Here is a 19,177-nt window from a genome sequence, read left to right on the forward strand (position 1 = left end):
ATTATCGCCTGAATGTTAGGATTTGTAACTATTTTTAGTTGGTTTCTAAAATGGTTGTCAACCACCATTCTGAATTTTCTCGGAGCTCATCCAAAAACTATCTAGGACATTTAGTACAAAGTAGTCTAGAGATAACACTTCATTTGATTTACTTCTGCTTGTAACCGCTTTTTTTTTGTCCTGTTTCAGATGTGTGGAACTGATAGTTGTAGAACAAATGAATAAATACAAGGCTCGTCTCAAAGACATCAGTAGCCTGGAATTTGCTGAAAATAAAGCAAAGACCAGACTATCACTGATTCGTAGATCAATGGTAAGATGCAAAACATGGAGCACAGGGGAAAGGGGAGAGGGAGGCTTCTTGTGACTTCTTTTTTAAGTATGTGTTTGTGACATATGTGGATAGTGCACAAAAGGAACTTCTCAGAAGGAACACAGGTGGTATGAATATCTGATGATCTTTAAATTATTTCAGCTATGTGTACAAAGTATGTGTAATATGCAGAATTTTAAAATATTTTGAGTAAAAAGTTGGTGGTTTATAATCTTCCCTGCTTACCTTACCTATCCATGACATGAAAACTTAACTTTATCTTAACTTTTTCTCTACATTCTTCCATTATCTTTTCCTACTCTGAGACATACCATTTTTAGTGGTCCTTCCAAGATTCCTGATAGAGTACTTAATCATTTGGAACTTAATATGAACTAAAACGTTTGATTCACACAGAAGCAGAAGTCCATTTAAGAGTCTTCTATGATCAAATAAAGATTTTACTTATGATTTGTTGTTGGGGTTTGAGATGAGCCTACTAAGTGATTTTTTTCATTTACTGACTTTTTGTATTTAGTGTCTTCTGTGACCAGCAATTATGTAGATAACTCCAGTTACCATGAACTAAGAATCAGAAGGATCTGAGGTTCTGGTAAACAACGGATGCATTAAGGTTTAATCTTTTAACTCCTTGTTAGTCTATAAGATAATGTTATCACAAACAGGCACTTACTTCAGATCCTCAGCAAATCTCTCAAAACACCAGCTTCCCAGTTTTCTTATATTTTCTAGAGCCTAGAAGTGCCTCTTCCATGCCATTTTAATCTGTATCTACACTGACACTGAAATAACTCTGCTTCTTCTTCTTTTCCTATTTAGGCTTCCTTGCACAGATGTTCCATAGAGGTCTGTTGGTAGGGTTAGTGGATGATCTCTAAAAACAAACGTAAACATAACCTTTCCCAGGCATTAAATAAAGCTCACTGTCTCAGTTGGGATTCCCATTACTATTATTAAAACAAAAACAAAAACAAACAAACAAAAAACCCCTGACCATTAGCAAATCAGTGGGAGAAGGGTATATTTCAGCTTACATTTTCTAGTCCATGATTCCAGTAAGTGAAGGGAGAAACCTAAAGGCAGAAACTATGGAAGAAGAGACTTGGGAGAAGTGCTACTTATAGATTCACCCCTTATGGCTTGCTCAGCCTGCTTTGTTGTACAGGCCAGGACTATCTACACAGGAGTAATGCTAGCCACAAGAGCTGGGCTCTCTCACATAGTCATCAGCCCCAAGAAATGGATCACAGGCTTGCCCACAGACCAATCTAATAAAGGAATTTTTCTCAATAGAGATTTTGTCTGAAAATTACTCTGGCTTTTGTCTAGTTGACATAAAACCAGCCAGCACACCCATCATAGGATACTATCTAAATCCCTTCCCAAGACATTAAAAATGAAAATACTACTTAAAAGTGAAATTTGGGCCTAAGCTGTTACATTAGTTGGTAGAGTGCTTGTCTTTAAGACAAGGTTGATCCCTGAGACTTTGAACAAACAAATTCTGTATTAAGAATTTTAGCTCAGTATTCAGAAGTCTAATTTATTAGTACCCACCTAGGAAGGAAAGGAAGAGCTTCTTCACTGCAAAACTTTATTTCTAAGAAAACGGAAAAACTGTGCATCCCTCCTCCTCAGTACTGTGAAAAATGGATACATTTCATCCCATTGAAAGATTTAGCCTTCTCTTTTACTGGGCAATGACATGTACGTTCTAACCTTCTGCTTTCCTTTCCATGTCCTTCCTAATCCAGAAACCTGTCCTAATTGCAGTTAGATTTATGAGCATTACCCGCAGTTCAGTCTCGGTATGTATTAATATTGCAATGTGTCACCGTCACTTCACATCATATGTCTCATTCATCCAGGAGTTGTCCGTGCCTGTCTGCCTTACATGTTCAAACTTTGTTCAGGGCCCACTTTTTGATCAGTCTTCACTTGCCTTTTTCTTAATCTCTCTCTTTAGGTCCTTCACTTTCCTTTCTTGTGTCATACAGGTGAACAAATGTTCATTTGAAATACACTGTTTTTCCTTGTCAGACAATCCTCCTTTAGAGTTTGTTTTGGTTGAATCTTTAAAGTGGGGGTCAAAGATACTGAGGTATCAAGGTTATTCTGCTCTATGAGCTATGTTCCTAGCAAATTACTTTATTATTTGAAATACCTATTATGGTTTTTCATATCTATCATGAATAATACTTACATATCTGCTCATAACTGTCACTCTGGTTTCTTCTAAGATGTAAAAATATGGCTCTTAGATACTTAAGTGTTGTCAGATAGATTGTTTTTGTTGCCTCTTTATAAACAGTGATTATGCAAAGGAGAAATGGAAAAGGAGAAAGCTAAAACACTAAGCTATGTGGAAACTAATTTTAGAATACCTGTCTGTGTGTACTTGTTGATTTATAAATACAGATTCCATTCACTAGTAACAGTAACTGTGTAGTAACTGTCAATTCTATCATAAAGCTGCCCTTTTCCGTGGGATATCATAGCCACATGTCACTATTACATTTATTTCCAGTGCTTCTGTCTCTTTTAAGATGAAGTACACTTTATATATTCAAATTTACTGAATATATATATATATATATATATATATATATATATATATATATATACTGAATTCCTCTCACTTCCTTAGAGACTGTACCTTTAACTGGGGAGTTGTAGGGTGAACTTCCTTGTAGGGTGGACTAGACCTTTATCTAGAATTGTAGGGTAAATAGAATTCTAGAATTCTAGATGCTGTTCCAGTGTTGGGTGGTGTTTCTGTTTGGCTGTTTTACATCATTGTTCTGTCAGTATTCTAACTGAAGATGAGTGGTAGCCCCAAATTCACTTTCCTGACAGTCAGACCAAACCTGTCGTCTCCCTTACATTGTTAGTACCATTTAAGGCAGTGGTTCTCAACCTTCCTAATGATGTAAGTGTTGCAGTTCATGTTGTGGTGACCTCCAACCATAAAACTATTTTGTTGCTGCTTAATGACTATAATTTTGCTCCTGTTAAGAATCATAATGAAATATTTTTGGAGATTGAGGATTGTTAAAGGGGTCGGGATTCGCATGTTGAGAACCACTGGTTTAAGATGAGACAGCATCTTCTATCTGAATTTTGACTGATGGCATTGACGTCGTAAGGGAAGCTCTCAGGGCAGTTTAAAGTTTCCCAAAACTTTCCCAAACTCTAATAGTTTCTTAGAAAGCTTAAAGTGTTATCACTGACAAAAAATAAAATCACTTGAAATAATGGGGTCCTTTTAAATAGGGTCACACAAAATCTATGCAACATACTCATGTGAATAGTTATACTTGGTCCCATAGTTATACTTTATCCCAGAGCTAAAAGCAGCTAAGTTGTTCGCCTTGTTATTCGGGTAGTTGTACAAACACTTTATTAGGACAACCCTCAGTAACAAATAAAAACAATCATATGGCTTGACTGATGCGTTTAAACTTATACCATGCGAATGCATGGTATTAAAGACTATAACGGACATTCATCCTAGTCGTACAGTTTTGTATCATTGCCTTCATCATGTGGAGGCATCAGCAGGTTGTTTTTAACCCACTATTGCTTTAACCAATTAATAATGTAAATGGTAATAAGTTGAAAGGGCGAATGGCATCTTAGCACTGTCTACATTGTAGATCCTTTGGGGATGCTTCCACACTTCCACTGGGAACCTGTCAGCTGTGTTCAGAACCAGAATACCAAGGGTAGACATATAACTTGGTGGTAGAGTACTTCCCTTGATCCTGCTTGAGATCCAAAGTTCAAGTCTCAGCTAGAGGTAGGAGGAATACCCTGGCCGGTTTACTCTACTACACAGAAAGTCTGAAGATATATGCGAGCACACACCGTGGCTATATTTAAAGTCTTTTTTTAACTTTCATTATGGGATAGTTACAGGTGTTTGGATACAACTTTTGAATCAATCTTGAAACCTACTACAGTAGGTAGCTCATTCCTTATCATCATACAAAGCATGGACTTTATGCAAGACCACCATGCAAGGCTGATAGAAAAACCTTAGATAAAGGACTTTTCCTTTCTACAAAAGATCTCTCAGACATCATCTGAGAATTTAGTTCCTTCCTGTTTTTGTGGCTCAATGAATGGCAACAGTGATCTTTTACCTTCTTTTACTTTCCCTATTTGGGGTAAATTTTCTGTAAAGATTCTAAGATTCATGCCTCCAGCTACTTCTGTCTAGTTCGGTCTAGATGTTTCACAGTTCCTTTTGGTATCTTCAACCCACATACAGCACCCACCCACCCCGTCCCCACTACATGTACTTTCTTTGAATCATCAGAAAGTATCATAACTCCTCATGTGGGAAGTATCTTCCTACGTACCTAAAATCCATATTTCATTATCATTTTCAACTATGTAGGCTTAGATTGACAATAGTGAGTTTATATCATGTATTCTGTCTTGCCATTCCTTCCTGTGACCTTTATCATTATGAACTTTAGCAGACTCTTTCCATAGGCCATACCCATTTTAGCACTGTAGTATACTTTCTATTCATCTTCATTGTGACCTACTTAAATCTTAGAAACAATGGTACTGTTAGGTAAACTTTCAAAAGGTATTTCACTTAGGATCCTTCACACTAAAGCATTTGGACCAGCTAGTAAAAGGACTGAGGTAGCTGAGGCGGTTTGCAACCCCATAGGAAGAACAACATCAACAACCAGACCCCCCAGAACTCCCAGGGACTAAACCACCAACCAGAGAGTACACATGGAGGGACCCATGGCTCTAGCCACATATGTAGCAGAGGATGGGCCTTGTCAGGCATCAATGGGAGGAGAGGACCTTGGTCCTGTGAAGGCTCAATGCCCCAGTTTAGGGGAAACCAGGGTGGGGAGGTGAGAGGGAGGGAGTGGTTGTGTGGGTGGGTGGGGGAGCACCCTCATGGAGGCAGGGGTGGGGGGATGGGATGGGGGGCTTCTGGAAGGGAAACCGGGAAAGGGGATAACATTTGAAATGTATATAAAGAAAATATCCAATAAAAGAACAGGGGAAAAACATTTGGACTATGTCTTTTTGTTATTTTCAGAAACCAACAAAGGCTTCTATGGGATAGCCTTGTAGCATTTTAGCCCAGTTCTACTAGTCAGAGCTCTCTGTTTCTGATTTTTTTTTTTCCCACTGAACAGTTCAGGCAGGTTGGACTCGAGTCCTCTTTCCTCAGTCTCCCAAGTACAATAGAGCTCTAGGTACTATCAATATTAAGATGGTCAAAATCAAAACAGGGTACTAGAAAATAGACCAGCCAGTTAATGGCTATTGCAGCAGACACTTCTCTTGCTTTTTGTTGCTTGCCACCAAAATTGGCGTCCTTGAGCATAGTGCTGTTTCGTTTTTGAGCCACATATGAAGTTGTCTAATATGGATTATTTTGTATCTGATGTTAGCTTTATGTAACTCAGTTTGCTCTTGTTGCTGTATCCTGTTCCAGAATGTATGTGCCAGTTTATCCAGTGTACTGTTTGTGGGCAGTAAGGTTTTGTTTAGGAGAATAGGCAGTGTGTGTGCATTTTTGCTAGGGTATATACCTAAGGGAATATCTGAGTCATGGGATATATCTTTAACATTTTCCAAAATGGCTGAACTACAATTAGCAGTATACAGGAATTTCTGAATGGTTCGCCACCTCCCCAGTACTTACGTTGCCACATATACTTTTAGTCATTATAAAATGCATGCCACTTCTTAAATTTGGCCTTCTGTTCGTTTACTCTAATGTGCACAAATCGGATTAGTCTTCAGATACTTTGGTTTGTGAACATAGTGAATATGCTTTTCTGGTTTTCTATACTTGGGCGGTTTAATTTTTTTTTTCCTAATTCTTTCTGAATCCTGTATATACTCTTTTGATCACTTATTTCTGTTGAAAGCATCTTCGATTCTATGGTTTGATTTTTCTACTCTCTTGAAAGTTACCTTTCAAGCCAGGCATGGTGGCACATGCAAGCGATCCTAGCACTCAGGAAGTAGAGGCTAGATGATCATCCACTGAAGCCCAGCCTGGCTTTCAAAAACACTTTCAAGTCTCTGCCTTAAAAAAAAAAGTAAGTAAGTGAAACTGTTTGATGGACAGAGGTTAATTTTAGTGTAGTATGTTTTGTGGCTACTTGATGTATGTTTAAGAATGTTTCTTACTAAGGTTTAATCATTTTTATCCTCTCAAAGCTTCATTATTTTGTCTATATGCCTAGTCCGTTTTAAGGTGCCTCATTTTGACTATCATGTTGACAGTACTTCTACTATACTTTAGCTTTTAAGTTGTTGTATTGTGTGTGTCATGTATATGAGGTATTGGTGTGCTAGACCTGTGTGTGGAAGTCAGAGCACTTTGTTTGGGCAGTCCATTCTCTCCTGGAACCTTGTTTTGAGACAGTGTCCTTCCTGTTTCTGTCATGTTGCTTACTCCAGACTAGCTTCCCAACAATTCTATCTCTGCCTCTTACCTCACCATAGGAATGCTAGAATGCTAGATGTAAGCCACTCTATCAGGCTTTTTTACATCTGGCTTTTTAATGTGAGTTTTGGGGATCAAACTCAAGTTGCCAACCTTGTGTAGCAAATGCTTTTACCCACTGAGCCACCTTGCTGGCCCATTTACTTCAACTTCTTAATAAACTGGTTTAAAGAGTCATCCTGTCTTCACTTTTTACTGTTTGTGACGTATATTGTCATACAAAATATGAAGTCACCTTCACAAAAAAAAAACCCCCTGGGGTTTTGTGTGTTTGCTTTTTGAGATTGCACTGTGTAAATTGCTTTTTAGAGATTTGATGTTTCAGCGATATTGATTTTCCTACCCATGAACACAATCTCTCCATATAGATCATTAGTTCTTTTAAGTGTTTTATTATTTAATATGTTGAGATCTTATTGTTAACTCCTAAAATAAATCAATTTTGTTTTAAAGTTTTATTTTTTGTTGCTTGTTACATAAAATATCCAATTTACTTTGGTGTTTTTATCTTACGTGTAGTGACTTTACTGAAGTCATCTATTCTAATAACTGTTCTGAGTATTCCTTTGGGTTTCCTAGCTATATCATTTAAAAATAGTTTTATTTATCCTTTTATAGTCCTTGAACCTCCTCTTTGTTTTGCTAAAGAAATAGAACTTTCAGTACAGTGTTGATTGAAACAGTGGTAGTGCTCACTCTTAGCATGTTCCACCCCCACTAAGCATGATGTTTGCTGTGGAATTTTTATTCTTTATGATATTAAGCATGTTCATTTGATTCCTAGTTTTCTGAGTTGTTATTATGGTATAATGCTAACGCTTTTGTTTTTAATATATCAACATTGAAACATTTCATGCCATTTTGAGGTGTTTCACAATGTAGCACAAACTGGTCTAGAATTTGCAGTGATCTACCACCCCAGCTTCAGGAGTGCTGGTGTTACATACAGGCTTAAGTCACCATGCCTGACTTAGGGTATTGTGAATTTTACTGATGTTAAATTAAATACTCACTTCCCAGTTCAGTTTGTAATGCATCAAGATTTTTTTTGCTGTGTTTATGTGTAAAATTGTTCTATAATGTCCTTCCATTAAATGACCATGTTAATGTTTTACTAATTTGTGTAAAAACAACTCATGTGGGGCATGGTGGCACATGCCTTTAATTCTTCAGAATTGAGGAGGCAGAGGTAGGTAGGTAGGTCTCTGTAAGTTTGAGCCAGCCTTATCTGTATGAGTTCCAGGCTACCCAGGGTTACATAGTCAGAACTTTCCAAACAAACCAATAAATAATTGGAATGAAATCTTTTTTAATTCTATGGAAGAGTGCATCTGTTAGATCTCTTAAACTTGACTCTGCATACATAATTAATCCCTTGGTGCTGACCACAGCTCTGTCTATGCTTTACTTCTGCTGCTGATTTACTTCAGATCTTTTGAAGCCATAAGAAATGAATATCTATTGGAAATGTTATAATCATAGTTTTGGCTTTAGTCACTGTGAGGTATCCTTATCACTTTATGCTAAGTTTTTGATGTTTAGTTTTTTGAGATAAGATCTCTCTGTGTAGTCCTGGCTCTCCTGGCATTCACCCTGTAGACCAGATCAGGCTGGCGTCAAAATCACAGATTCTTCTGCCTGCCTTGCAAGTGTTGGAGCTCTGAGATTAAGGTGTACATGCAGCTTTTCATTATTTATTTTTAACTTTGTTTTTGTTTGAGACATCATATAGTATCATAACGGTCTGGAACTCATTATGTAGTCTAGGATGGCTTCAAACTCATAGCCTCACAAGTACTAGAATTACAGAGGAGCTACCACACCCAGCTATTTTCAACAATTTTTTAATAATATTTTATACATTGCCCTTAAATACCATGTTTCTGACAGTTTTCCAATTTTAACAGGAACATTTGATCTATCTATATACATTTTGTTGATACTATGTTTTTTTTAACTTGAGTATTTCTTATTTACATTTCTGATACTATGTTTTTAAGATTTAAAAAAAATGTGAGTATTTTGCCTGCATGCACATCTGTGTAGACATGTCTAGTATCTGAGGAGGCTAGAAGAAGGTGTCTGATGCCCTGAAACTGAAGTAACAACTGTTGTAAGCCAACATGTAAATTCTGGAACTGAACCCAGGTCCTTTGCCAGAGCAGCCAGTGTTCTTAACCATTGAACCATACTCAGCCCCTATGTTTATATTTTAAATCTGTTTTATTGTACAGGGTTTGTTTGTTTTGCCTGGCATGTGTTCCCTTTTCCTTTCTGGCTACCTTTGTTCTTTTTTTCTTGCCTCCCCCTTAATAGTCTCTCATTTTTCATTCTGTTAGGGGTCTTAGATTCCTTTAGTCACATCATTAACCTGTTCAATGCCCATTAATTGGTACTTTTTATCTTTTTTTCCTAGATAATGTGCAAGAACTTTAATATGCTAGTCATTGTCTGACTTCATTGCTATTAGGTTTTTTTTTTTTTTTTAGCCATTTGTAGATTTTAAGTACAAAAACATCCTGAATTCTAATATACATTGTCATTGTGTTTTCATTCCTGCATCTCTAACTCATCTTCTTCCTTGGCTGCTGAGAACTTCCTTTAGCATATCAATGTCTACTGTCTCTTTGCCTCATAGTCATCATGGCACTTAGCATATGGTGGATCATTTTTTACTTTTTTTTTCTCTTTTCCATGTTTTTCTCTTTGTCACTTATGAAATTTTCTATTTGCATTTGTTTCTTCTGGCTTGATTCTGGATTTTCTTCAGATATAACTTTCATTCTGTTTAATGAAATTATGTTTTCCTGCCTGCTTGAACAGATTATTTTTACATTTTTCCGATAGCCACAGTCTTTGAAGAATCTTGTTTTCTTTGTTTTTACCAGCTTTCTTTTGCATTGTCTTATCTTTTTTTTTTACTTCTGGTTACTTTTGATTTGAAAATAATTTGTAGAAAGTATTTTGAGGCCTGGGATGATATTGCTTACCTACAAAGAATAATTTTATTTTTCTGACAGATCCTTAGGCACTAGCGATTATATCATCTTAATCTAGTCTTAGAAGTTTAAATTTTTTTATAACACACACACACCCTTTAGATGTCTTGAAGCTAGGTCACTCCATCTGTAAGAACTGTGGAACTGTCTAGAATCCAAATGTTTGAGATCCCAGTGTTAGGCATGAAGGTTCTGAGGGGCAGCAACTCATATCCTTTGATTCTGTACTTAAGGGGTTGGCAGGTTTTTTATCTGAGGGGTCATAGAGTAAATATTTAGGTAATGTAAGCCATAAAACCTGCTCCACAGTCACCCCTGCCACTGCTGAACAAACAGCCATGGACAATTCCTCAGTAATAATGCGTCTGTTCTCATAAGGACATAAACATGCACACGGACAGATGGAGCTCCAGGCTCACTGCAGTTGTCAACTGTAGTTCCAGCTCTGCTCAGACTCTGCCATCTCTTCTGAGGTTGCAAATCAGCAGTAGCTGCTGGGCCAGCCTTTCCTGCCCCTTCGCTATCCAGTGTCAACAAGTGTGTACTCATTTTCATATTGGTCTAGTTGTTCTTGGCAGGAGATTTAATCTGTTGAACTTAGTTGGCTGTTACCAGAAACTAAAGTTAGAAGTAAGGTAACAATTTAAAACAATAGTGAGATTTTTTTCTTCCTCATTTCAAGAATATAAAGTTTTTGAGAAAGCATGTTACAATAGCAATCTCTTATATGACTTTTTTCCACCGAAACTTAAGTTTCAGGGCATGTTTCTTTAATCTTCCCCGAGAGAAGCGTCGTCAGAACTTCTTATAATGTTGAACATAATGTGCACCTTCAGTGTCAGTGTGGTGGCCACTATCTGCTTATGACCCTTGAGCACCTGAAACCTGGCTCCTGTGATCACAGAACGCAGTTTTAATTGGGTTGAAATTATTTAGTATACAGCTTAGATTGAAAGAAGATTCTCATCTCAGCACAATGGTTCTTAGAACCCAGAGCTAGAAGTGTGTTCATTTTCTTTTCAGTGTTCTTGATAGAATTCTTTTAGCCTAATTTGCTGGATTTTTGATATCTTGCTAAATACCCTATGCTTGTTCAGTCCTATCATTCTCATGACGTGATGGAAGGACACTTGTTATCCAAAGTGATCAACGTAAAACTGACAGACTTAGTTTACTTTCTAAAATGAATGCTCTCTGCAGGGAAAGGGGCGTCTACATCGAGGAAGCCATCCAAATCCATCCTCCCCTGTTATAGTCCGATTGCCTTCCATGTCTGATGTCCCAGAAGAGACCTTGACTAGTGAGACAGCCATGGACACTGACGTCACAGACCAGCAGCAAGCAGCAATGCAGCAGGAGGAGAAAGTACTGACTGAGCAGATTGAGAACCTACAGAAAGAAAAGTAAGTGCTCAGAGAGGATACCAGCTGCTGTGCTGCCTTCCTTCTACCCTTCATTCTTCCTGTTCATTAAGTATCTCGTGTGTCAAGCACTGTGCTCTATCAGATACCCCGGGGATATGGAATTGACAGAGACTTGTTCCTCTACTAAGGGTAAGTGTGGAAGTTTTCACCTCAGGGAAGGAAATTCCATGGTGTAGGAATCTTAGTGCCGAGCAGAACTAGAATAAGGAGGGAAGACATATACGGTGTATGCCAGTCTTAGCCCAGATTAATCAGGCAGTGGACAATGGAGAGCCAAGATGAGATATTATCATCAGGGGCCAGCTTCCATAAGCAGAGATGGATTTTGCAGAAGAAAGAGTAAGAGTAAGAGTCCCTTGACTAAGTAAGGCAAAGTCCTCTTAAGCACAGGTGGTTTTAGTTGCAGTTTCATGAATGAGTTTAAAAATCAGTGTGACCATGGGCTCAACAACTGGATAGAACAAGGCTGCACATGTAGTACTGGGTAGAGAAACCGGTCATGATTTAAAAGAGAAAGTTAAATTCTGTTATCTCTGTCATCACTCTGGCAGGAGTGGGTTGACACTATCCTTTAGGAATATGAATATCCATGGTCCTCTCTGAAGGTACGATATACTAGTTCTCATTGGCATTGATTACTCTTTAAGAATTCCTAAATGTCTCCTTGAGTCCCTGGAGTTCATCTCTTAAGTCTGAGAACTTGATTCATGAAGAAATCAAGAAACTTTAGAATCAGGATTGGCTCATAATTTTGGGCAACTGAAAAGCAGCTAAGACTCAGCTGTGGAAGAATGTGAGGCAGTAGTTACTAATCAGGAGCTAGCTCAGCTCTGATGAACATGGTATTGAAGTATACAGAGGGATAAAAAGGAAATTGTTAGGAAAGAGAACGCACAGAAGTATAAGCATAAGTTTCAAAGATGCGACTGCTTTTGGAGATGATGGTCTTGAAAAGATGGTCTGTGGGTTTCAGGCTACTTAAAGAGGAGAAATAATTAGATTTAGAGCTGGCTTATTTCTAGGAATTGACCTACCCATTCCTAGTCCCACGATTACTCAGATTTGTTATCTACCTTGTACTTTCATCCATACTGCTTTCCTATTGCTTTACCCATAAATAAATAAATAAACCCTCTTCATCGTCACTGTGGTGGGACAGTGAGAAATGCCTTTCTGTCCATCTTCTTTGCTTTCATGTCATCTTTCTCCTGTCGTGTTCATGAATGATTGTGTCTCATAGGGAAGAACTAACATTTGAGATGCTTGTATTGGAGCCTCGTGCCTCTGATGATGAAGCCCTTGAGTCTGAGGCTTCTATTGGGACTGCTGATAGCTCGGAAAATTTGAATATGGATCCTGAAGGTAACATTTTTGAGATAGCCAATAAGTGACTATATTAGACTAAAGATACATTTTGTTTTGTAAAGAAGGAATAAGAATTCCCAAGTTAAGGCTGGAGGGGTGGCTCACTGGTTAGGAACACTCACTGGATGCCCTTTCAGATGAACTGGGTTCAATTCCTAGTACCTACATGGTAGTTTGTAATTATCTGTAACTCTTTGGTCCCAGGAAATCTGATGCCCTTTTCTGTCCTCTCTGAGGGTACCAAGCATACGCTTGTACATACATACATGCAGGTAAAGCATCCACAGACATAAAAATATACAATTTTTTTTAATGTTTAAAAAAAAAGCTTTCTCAGGTTTGTTTGGTCTGGTGGTGCATACCTTTAATCCCAGAGCTCAGGAGACAAACATATCTCTTTAAGTTTGAGGCCAGCTCCATGATAGCTTTTAAAATAATGATTCTGCACAAAATAGACCAACTATTCCCTCAGTACTTTGACCTACTCAGTTTTACATGTGGACAGTAGCTTCTATTCATTACATGATGTCGCATAGGTGGACATGCTCACGCACAACTCTTATTTTCTGTTTTTAGAGAGAAGCTTAGCCCTTAGCTCCCTGAAAGCAGCTGGCAAGTCTGAGCCTTCAAGCAAGTTTCGAAAGCAGCTAAGAAAGCAGCCAGACTCTTTGGACTCAGTCAGCTCCTCCGTTTCTTCATGTCTATCAAACACTACATCATCTCATGGCACTAGAAAGCGATTTCAGATTTATTCCAAGTCTCCATTTTACCGAGCTGCCTCAGCTTGTGAGGCCCAGGGAATGGAAGGACCACTAGGCCAAGCCAAATCCCTAGAAGACAGGCCTCAGTTCATCAGCAGAGGAACCTTCAACCCTGAAAAGGGCAAACAAAAACTAAAGAATGTGAAAAACTCACCTCAGAAAACCAAAGAGACCCCAGAGGGGACGGTTTCATCTGGCCGAAAGAAAACTGTGGACTCAGACTGCAGCTCCACACAGCAACTACCACTGTTTGGAAATAATGAGTTTATGGTCTAAATGGACAGAAATGTCTCCACATCTCATCTTTGGGGCCTCTTCTGGTCACCTTGTTTGTAACAGTCAGTCCTAATGGTCCTACCTTGTCTTCAGCTGACAGTTTGTGTGCTGGAACACTGCACTTCTGGCAAAAGTGGCCTCTTTGAAGTTTGCTAGGGATGGGCCAGCTGTGCCTTGGCTGCTGTATTTGATTTGAGATTCCACTAAACAAAGCCACCTGAGACCTGGGTGATTTTGGCCAACAGTAGTTGCTTCTTGCCCACCTATTTTTCCCTTTCCACAGATAGTTATTGAACTAGGGGGCTACTGTGATCCTGAGAAATGCTCTCATTTCTAGCATTTAAAGACCACCATACAAACTTCTGTTAACCACGAAAGCAAAACCTTTTGTGTTTGTATTGGGATAGTTAGAAACTGTTATAGAATATAAAATTTCCCCAAGGACTTATAAGCAAAACGCCTAAGCCCTCTCTTTTAAATTTAATTACAAAATATTCGATGTTATATTTTGGAAACAAACTGATTCCATTAAGCCCAGAGTGACTCAGCCATCTGATAATATTGTGAAGAGACCGTACTTTGTCTCTTGTTGATATTTGGTATTACAATCAGTGCTGGTTTAACTCCTGGTTAAGTCCTGCAAATGTTATTTCATGGGATAAAGTTCAGTAGCCATACTGTACTAGTATGCCCTGATTTTTAGATCAGACTCCTCTAGGTTTTTGTTTGTGATGTCACAGGACACATTTAGATAATTCCTAAATGTGAAGGCATCGTCCTGATTGATCCAGGCTTTTCTTTTTTTATAGACTAAACTGAAGACTGTATCCGAGCCTATTCATCTGCTGGTGGAGTACCACCATAGATGTGACCGTTTCATCACTTCTCTACGAGTACTCGCGTACAACTTTGCATGAGTGTTATAGAAAAAGACGCCAAAAGAAATTTAGAAAGTTTTAATATGATCTATTTAATTGTTGTCTTCTTTTTCTCAGACCATCAGTATTAGATGAAAAAAAAATCAAGGACTACTTGAAGCTATTTTTGTTAATATTCTTGCTCCTGAAGTTTACTGTAAATACACATGTATAGTATGCCTAGTTCTTTTTAACCCTATGCTTCCCCCTATTCCCATGGAGTTTCTTCCTACAGATAAGAGGCCATTAGACAAGTGGTGAGACCCATTCACCCTGGGGTAAGGGATAACTAAGGGCATCTTTCTCATCACTGGTAGTTTCCTAAGTTACCGTGTTGGAAGCATCATGTACTAGCCATTGTGGGAGTAGAACTCTGGTTTTGCTATTTATAATGTTATGTGAAGTGAAACATGATACCATTTCTTAAGTATGTGAAATGTTTATTTTTAAAGTCACTAAATACATTTTGTCTAACTACCACATGCACTGTTACAAGAAGAGCCTATACCATCTATAACCTGAATTTTGGTTTTCTTCTTCTTTTTTTTTTTTTTTTTTTGCTTTGAAGTTATGAGGATAGAAGTCTTTTGTAAAGGCAGGGTCTCCTCCTACACAGCACTGAACCTCACGTCACTGCTGCAGCGGCGGCTCTAGACATGAGACTTGGAGCATCATTTTGCACAGTAGCTCGTGGTAGCTGGAGTTGTCCCTCTCCCTGGTATGGGTTCAGCATTGAGACACATGAAGGAAGCTTTGAAAATCTCTCCTATGATGATGGTCATTCAATAAATGTTAACTTTTATATCCCTTGAGCATTAACAATAAGAATTTTGGAAACTGTTCTAAAGGAAGCCAGAGGCTGTGATAAGGTGGGGAGCTCCTTTGGGCCTTTGTGGCTACACAGTCTGTTTTAGTATTTGGGGAAAGTAGCTGCTATGGGTGGTAAGTGCTGCTCTCTACTTGGCTCAAAACAAGTTCCTTTGTTTCAGAGGAAAGGCCTGGAACCCAGCACTTGACGCACATTCTTCCACCTAAAGTTTTACAGCTCAATTTGGTTTTTTTGTTGTTGTTTTTTTGTTTTTGTTTTTGTTTTTAATTTCTATAAAATAAATTTGGGGCTGAGAAAAAAAATAACTACCTACATAGGTCACTTTGTAGGAACAAAGTAATCAATATTAAAGACTTTATAATTTTTCTCAGGGACCTAAAACCTGAATTTGAATAAAGTTAAATAAAAACTTTTTTTTCCAGTTGCTAGATTTGTGGATTTTTTAATCATTTTAACAAGACGCCAGGATGGGGTCGGGGAAATCCACACAATCGTAAAAATGTCTGGGCAAAGTGTAGGCCCCCTTTGAGGAAAAGAATGCTATTGTTCTTGGGTTAGCAGGCACGATTGGTCTGATAGAGACAAAGCCATAACTCAGTAGTGTCAGATGCTCTGCTCCATCAGTTCTTATCAGAGCCTCTGAATCACCACATAGCAACACTGTTGCAGTCACTCCTGATGCAGATCCACATTGGGTTCACTATTAGACTGGCCAGCTGCTTTTCTTCAGTCTTAAAATGCACCAAAGGAAACTCTGGCAGCAGCAGAATTCCTCACATGTGAAACCTGTGCTCCAAACCTGAGAGCATTCTAGTTACTGCATATACTTCTAGTCCACAATAACTCCTACATTTTTCCTACCCATTAATATGTGTCTGCAGATGTGTATCGTAGAAAATGTAGCAGAAGCAAATACATTTTGCATCACAGATTGAAGTAAATTACAGCAAATGCAGGCAGGATTTGGGGAGGTGATATGCTTAGTTTGCACATATTTGTACTTCCTGTCATTTCGTTTATATGACCACTCTGGGTCATATACACAAACGGAGATATGAGTGTTGCTAGGAGAGACAAAAGGATATGAGTTCAGGGCATAGGGCACTAGGGCCAACTCTCAGGCTTTAGAAACCTATCACTCTTACTTTGCATAGGGTGTGAAAACTATTCTGTGTCTCACAATCGAAGACAGCATCACAGAAGTGCGCTGACATGAGGTGATACATCGAGGTTGTATTGTTCCACTTTTATGCCTGTGAGCTGTTTTTTCAACTGTAACTAATAAGCTAGAGAGAAGGAAGGATTCTCAGGCGGTGAAGCTGAGAGTTGTAACTAGAGGAAGAAGTTGTCCAGATGGCTTTCTCACTCACTTTTTAAAATTCTTGGTGGGCAAATAGATGTGGGCCCTGCATTCTTCTACTGAGTGGTGTGTTATATGCACCCACACACTTGTGATAACTTCTCAGCACTGTGCCCCAACACCATGCTGGCCTTAGTAGTAAAAAATTTAGGTATTTGTAGACCTGACTTTCTGCATCCCTAGGGTACTAGAGACCACATTTCTCTGGAACATTCTCACATTTTGGTGTTAAGTGGGTAATCTCCAGTGTATTAGATCTTACTGATCTCCTGGTTTAAACTTCAAATAGCCCTAGTAATGGGTCTGTCACCTTGTCACCCATCCACTCTTAATGCCTACTTATCAGCCCTCCTAGGTCATACAAGAGTTGCACCTCTTGAACCAAGTATTTGTATTTACTGGGGGAAAGGTATGGACTACAGATTAGTATTATATTATTTTAATGGATTCAAAGTAACTTATAAGTATGCTGAGTGTAAAATTTTAAAATACTGTGTATTATAAAAGGACACATCCTGTGAAATATGCCACTTTACTGTTTAAGAATCTATAAGAACGACTTAATCACAGAACGGATTACATTCCCGATGAAATCAGCAGCACTTTGTAATTTCCTTTTTTTTTTTTGGAAGGGGGCAAGACATTTGTATAAAGTGCAGTTTGTGTCACTCAGATTATGCACTGTATAGCTACACAAAAGCAGCCTGCTGAACAAATCACTCATGGCTCATTAAAGAACAAAGCTTCCAGAAGTGCAATACGTGTGGTTTGTTTTCTGGCTTCTAATCGGACTCATAACTCAAAGGAACAGCACCGATTCCTTAACTAATAAAATTAAAGGAAAGGAACTAATTCCCAACTGATTCGTGCAGAAATGACAGCTGTTAGAACTCAACTGAAGAGCAAGTCAAGGTCAAGACATTTTAGGGGAATCGTAAGATGGAGAACTAGAAGCACCTAGCAGTCATTTCCTGTGGGGAAAAAAAAAACCCAAACAATAAATGTATAGTTGAATTTTCAGGTGAGGGTAGTTGAAAGAAGGATATCAGAAACTTGTGAGATTCAGAGGCCTGGGACAAAGTTATAGTAAAAAAACAAAATATTCTGACACCTGCAGACTCTGCCTCATAACGGAAAGAAAGCTGCCCCTCTACAGAGACACAGGGGAAGAAGTCTCAGCCCACATAGCCAATGTGGATGCTGGCAATCCCAGCTGTTGGGAGTGGTTCACAATCCACATTGGCTTAGAGAGCACAGTAGCCTTGCTTTGGAAACAATTTTTACATCATCTTCCTGTGAGCCCTAAGTGCTGTAGCTAGGAGCTACCTAAGAAGAGATCTGTTTTAATCTGAATGGCTCGAGGGGTCGGAAAACCCTCCACATTCCTGTCTCTGAGAACCCACAGATATATCGTGCTAGCTCATCAGCTGGTTGCCTTGTAATCCAAACCTTGCTCAAGAAGCACCTCTGAGTCAAATGCACTGCTGAGTACATGGGACAATGGGGCTGAAAGTAGAGGGTGTTGCCTATAGTGTCACAAGTGACTGCTTCCCAGGATGGGGCTCTGTCTGAACATGCCTAGGCAGGTTGTCCCTTTAGTAGTGATAGGCCTGAGTACTAGAGGTTCACAAGCTAGGCTTCTAAATCCAGATGCTTAGCTCTCTAAGTCTTGAGGACTACTAGGAGTTTATGGTTCTAAACATTCAAAGCTTTGCTGAAACAGAAGCGTACTGCTTAGGAGAACCAACACCTAGTGGCTGGAATTCTAGCTCTCAAGTGGTGTTGGAACCCTTGGCTCTTGAACCCTTCTCCGCTCTCTCCAGAGTCTTCTAGTGAGTGGAATGTCTAGTCCTTTAGAATCAGCTCCCATATTAAGCTTCCTCATCCATAGTCACAGTTTCTCCACCATACTTTATAGTTAGGTTCTTGCTATCTGGAATTCTTGGCCAACTCTTGATATCATAGCTGTGGGTTTTCTGAGAGTATTAAAGCCTTCAGAACTCCGGAGCCCTTCACCTGCCTTCTTACTGTGCCACCCAGCTATTTGTCTATTTTTCATGACACAGGTAGGCAAGAGGCCATTCACAAGATACTTTTACTAGGGCCTAATGATACAATATCTAATAGTGCACAGGGTAGAAGGAGCTTCCCAGGTTAGCCCGAGGAGTGGAGAATCGCCTGCTTTATACAGCAAGAAGAAGATTGTGGCATATGCACAGATTATAATTTTACCAGTCACAGCTATGCATGTGATCCTGGCTCTACCAATTACAAGCTTCGCTGCACTGATCATGTTTCGATGAGTCACTGGAGTTCTTAGTCATGTCTTTACATCTCAGCTCTGATCTGTCTGAGAGAATCAGAGCCCTCAGCTCCTGGTGACTCTGACACTGCAGCCACCTCCATTCCTGAG

General features: G+C 38.9%; 1 protein-coding gene and 1 long non-coding RNA gene across 30 annotated transcripts in view; one reads left to right on the forward strand and one right to left on the reverse strand.

Annotated features, from left to right (window-relative positions):
- The window catches only part of Myo9a (myosin IXA), a 203,022-nt gene extending 185,500 nt beyond the window's left edge, over window positions 1-17,522 (forward strand). For 13 of the 19 annotated variants that reach the window (XM_087560284.1, XM_087560290.1, XM_087560296.1 and 10 more), the window contains 5 exon segments: window positions 190-313; window positions 2,089-2,142; window positions 11,033-11,235; window positions 12,497-12,618; window positions 13,198-17,522. In XM_087560284.1, the coding sequence (XP_087416410.1) occupies window positions 190-313; window positions 2,089-2,142; window positions 11,033-11,235; window positions 12,497-12,618; window positions 13,198-13,658 (964 nt within the window). In that variant the 3' untranslated portion in view covers window positions 13,659-17,522. 19 annotated transcript variants of the gene reach the window in all.
- LOC102546766 (uncharacterized) overlaps window positions 1-19,177 on the reverse strand; it is a 150,480-nt gene that overhangs the window by 122,730 nt on the left and 8,573 nt on the right. The window lies entirely within an intron of this gene.

This window comes from Rattus norvegicus, chromosome 8, assembly GCF_021556685.1.
Source record: "Rattus norvegicus strain SHRSP/BbbUtx chromosome 8, alternate assembly SHRSP_T2T, whole genome shotgun sequence".
Taxonomy (NCBI): domain Eukaryota; kingdom Metazoa; phylum Chordata; class Mammalia; order Rodentia; family Muridae; genus Rattus; species Rattus norvegicus.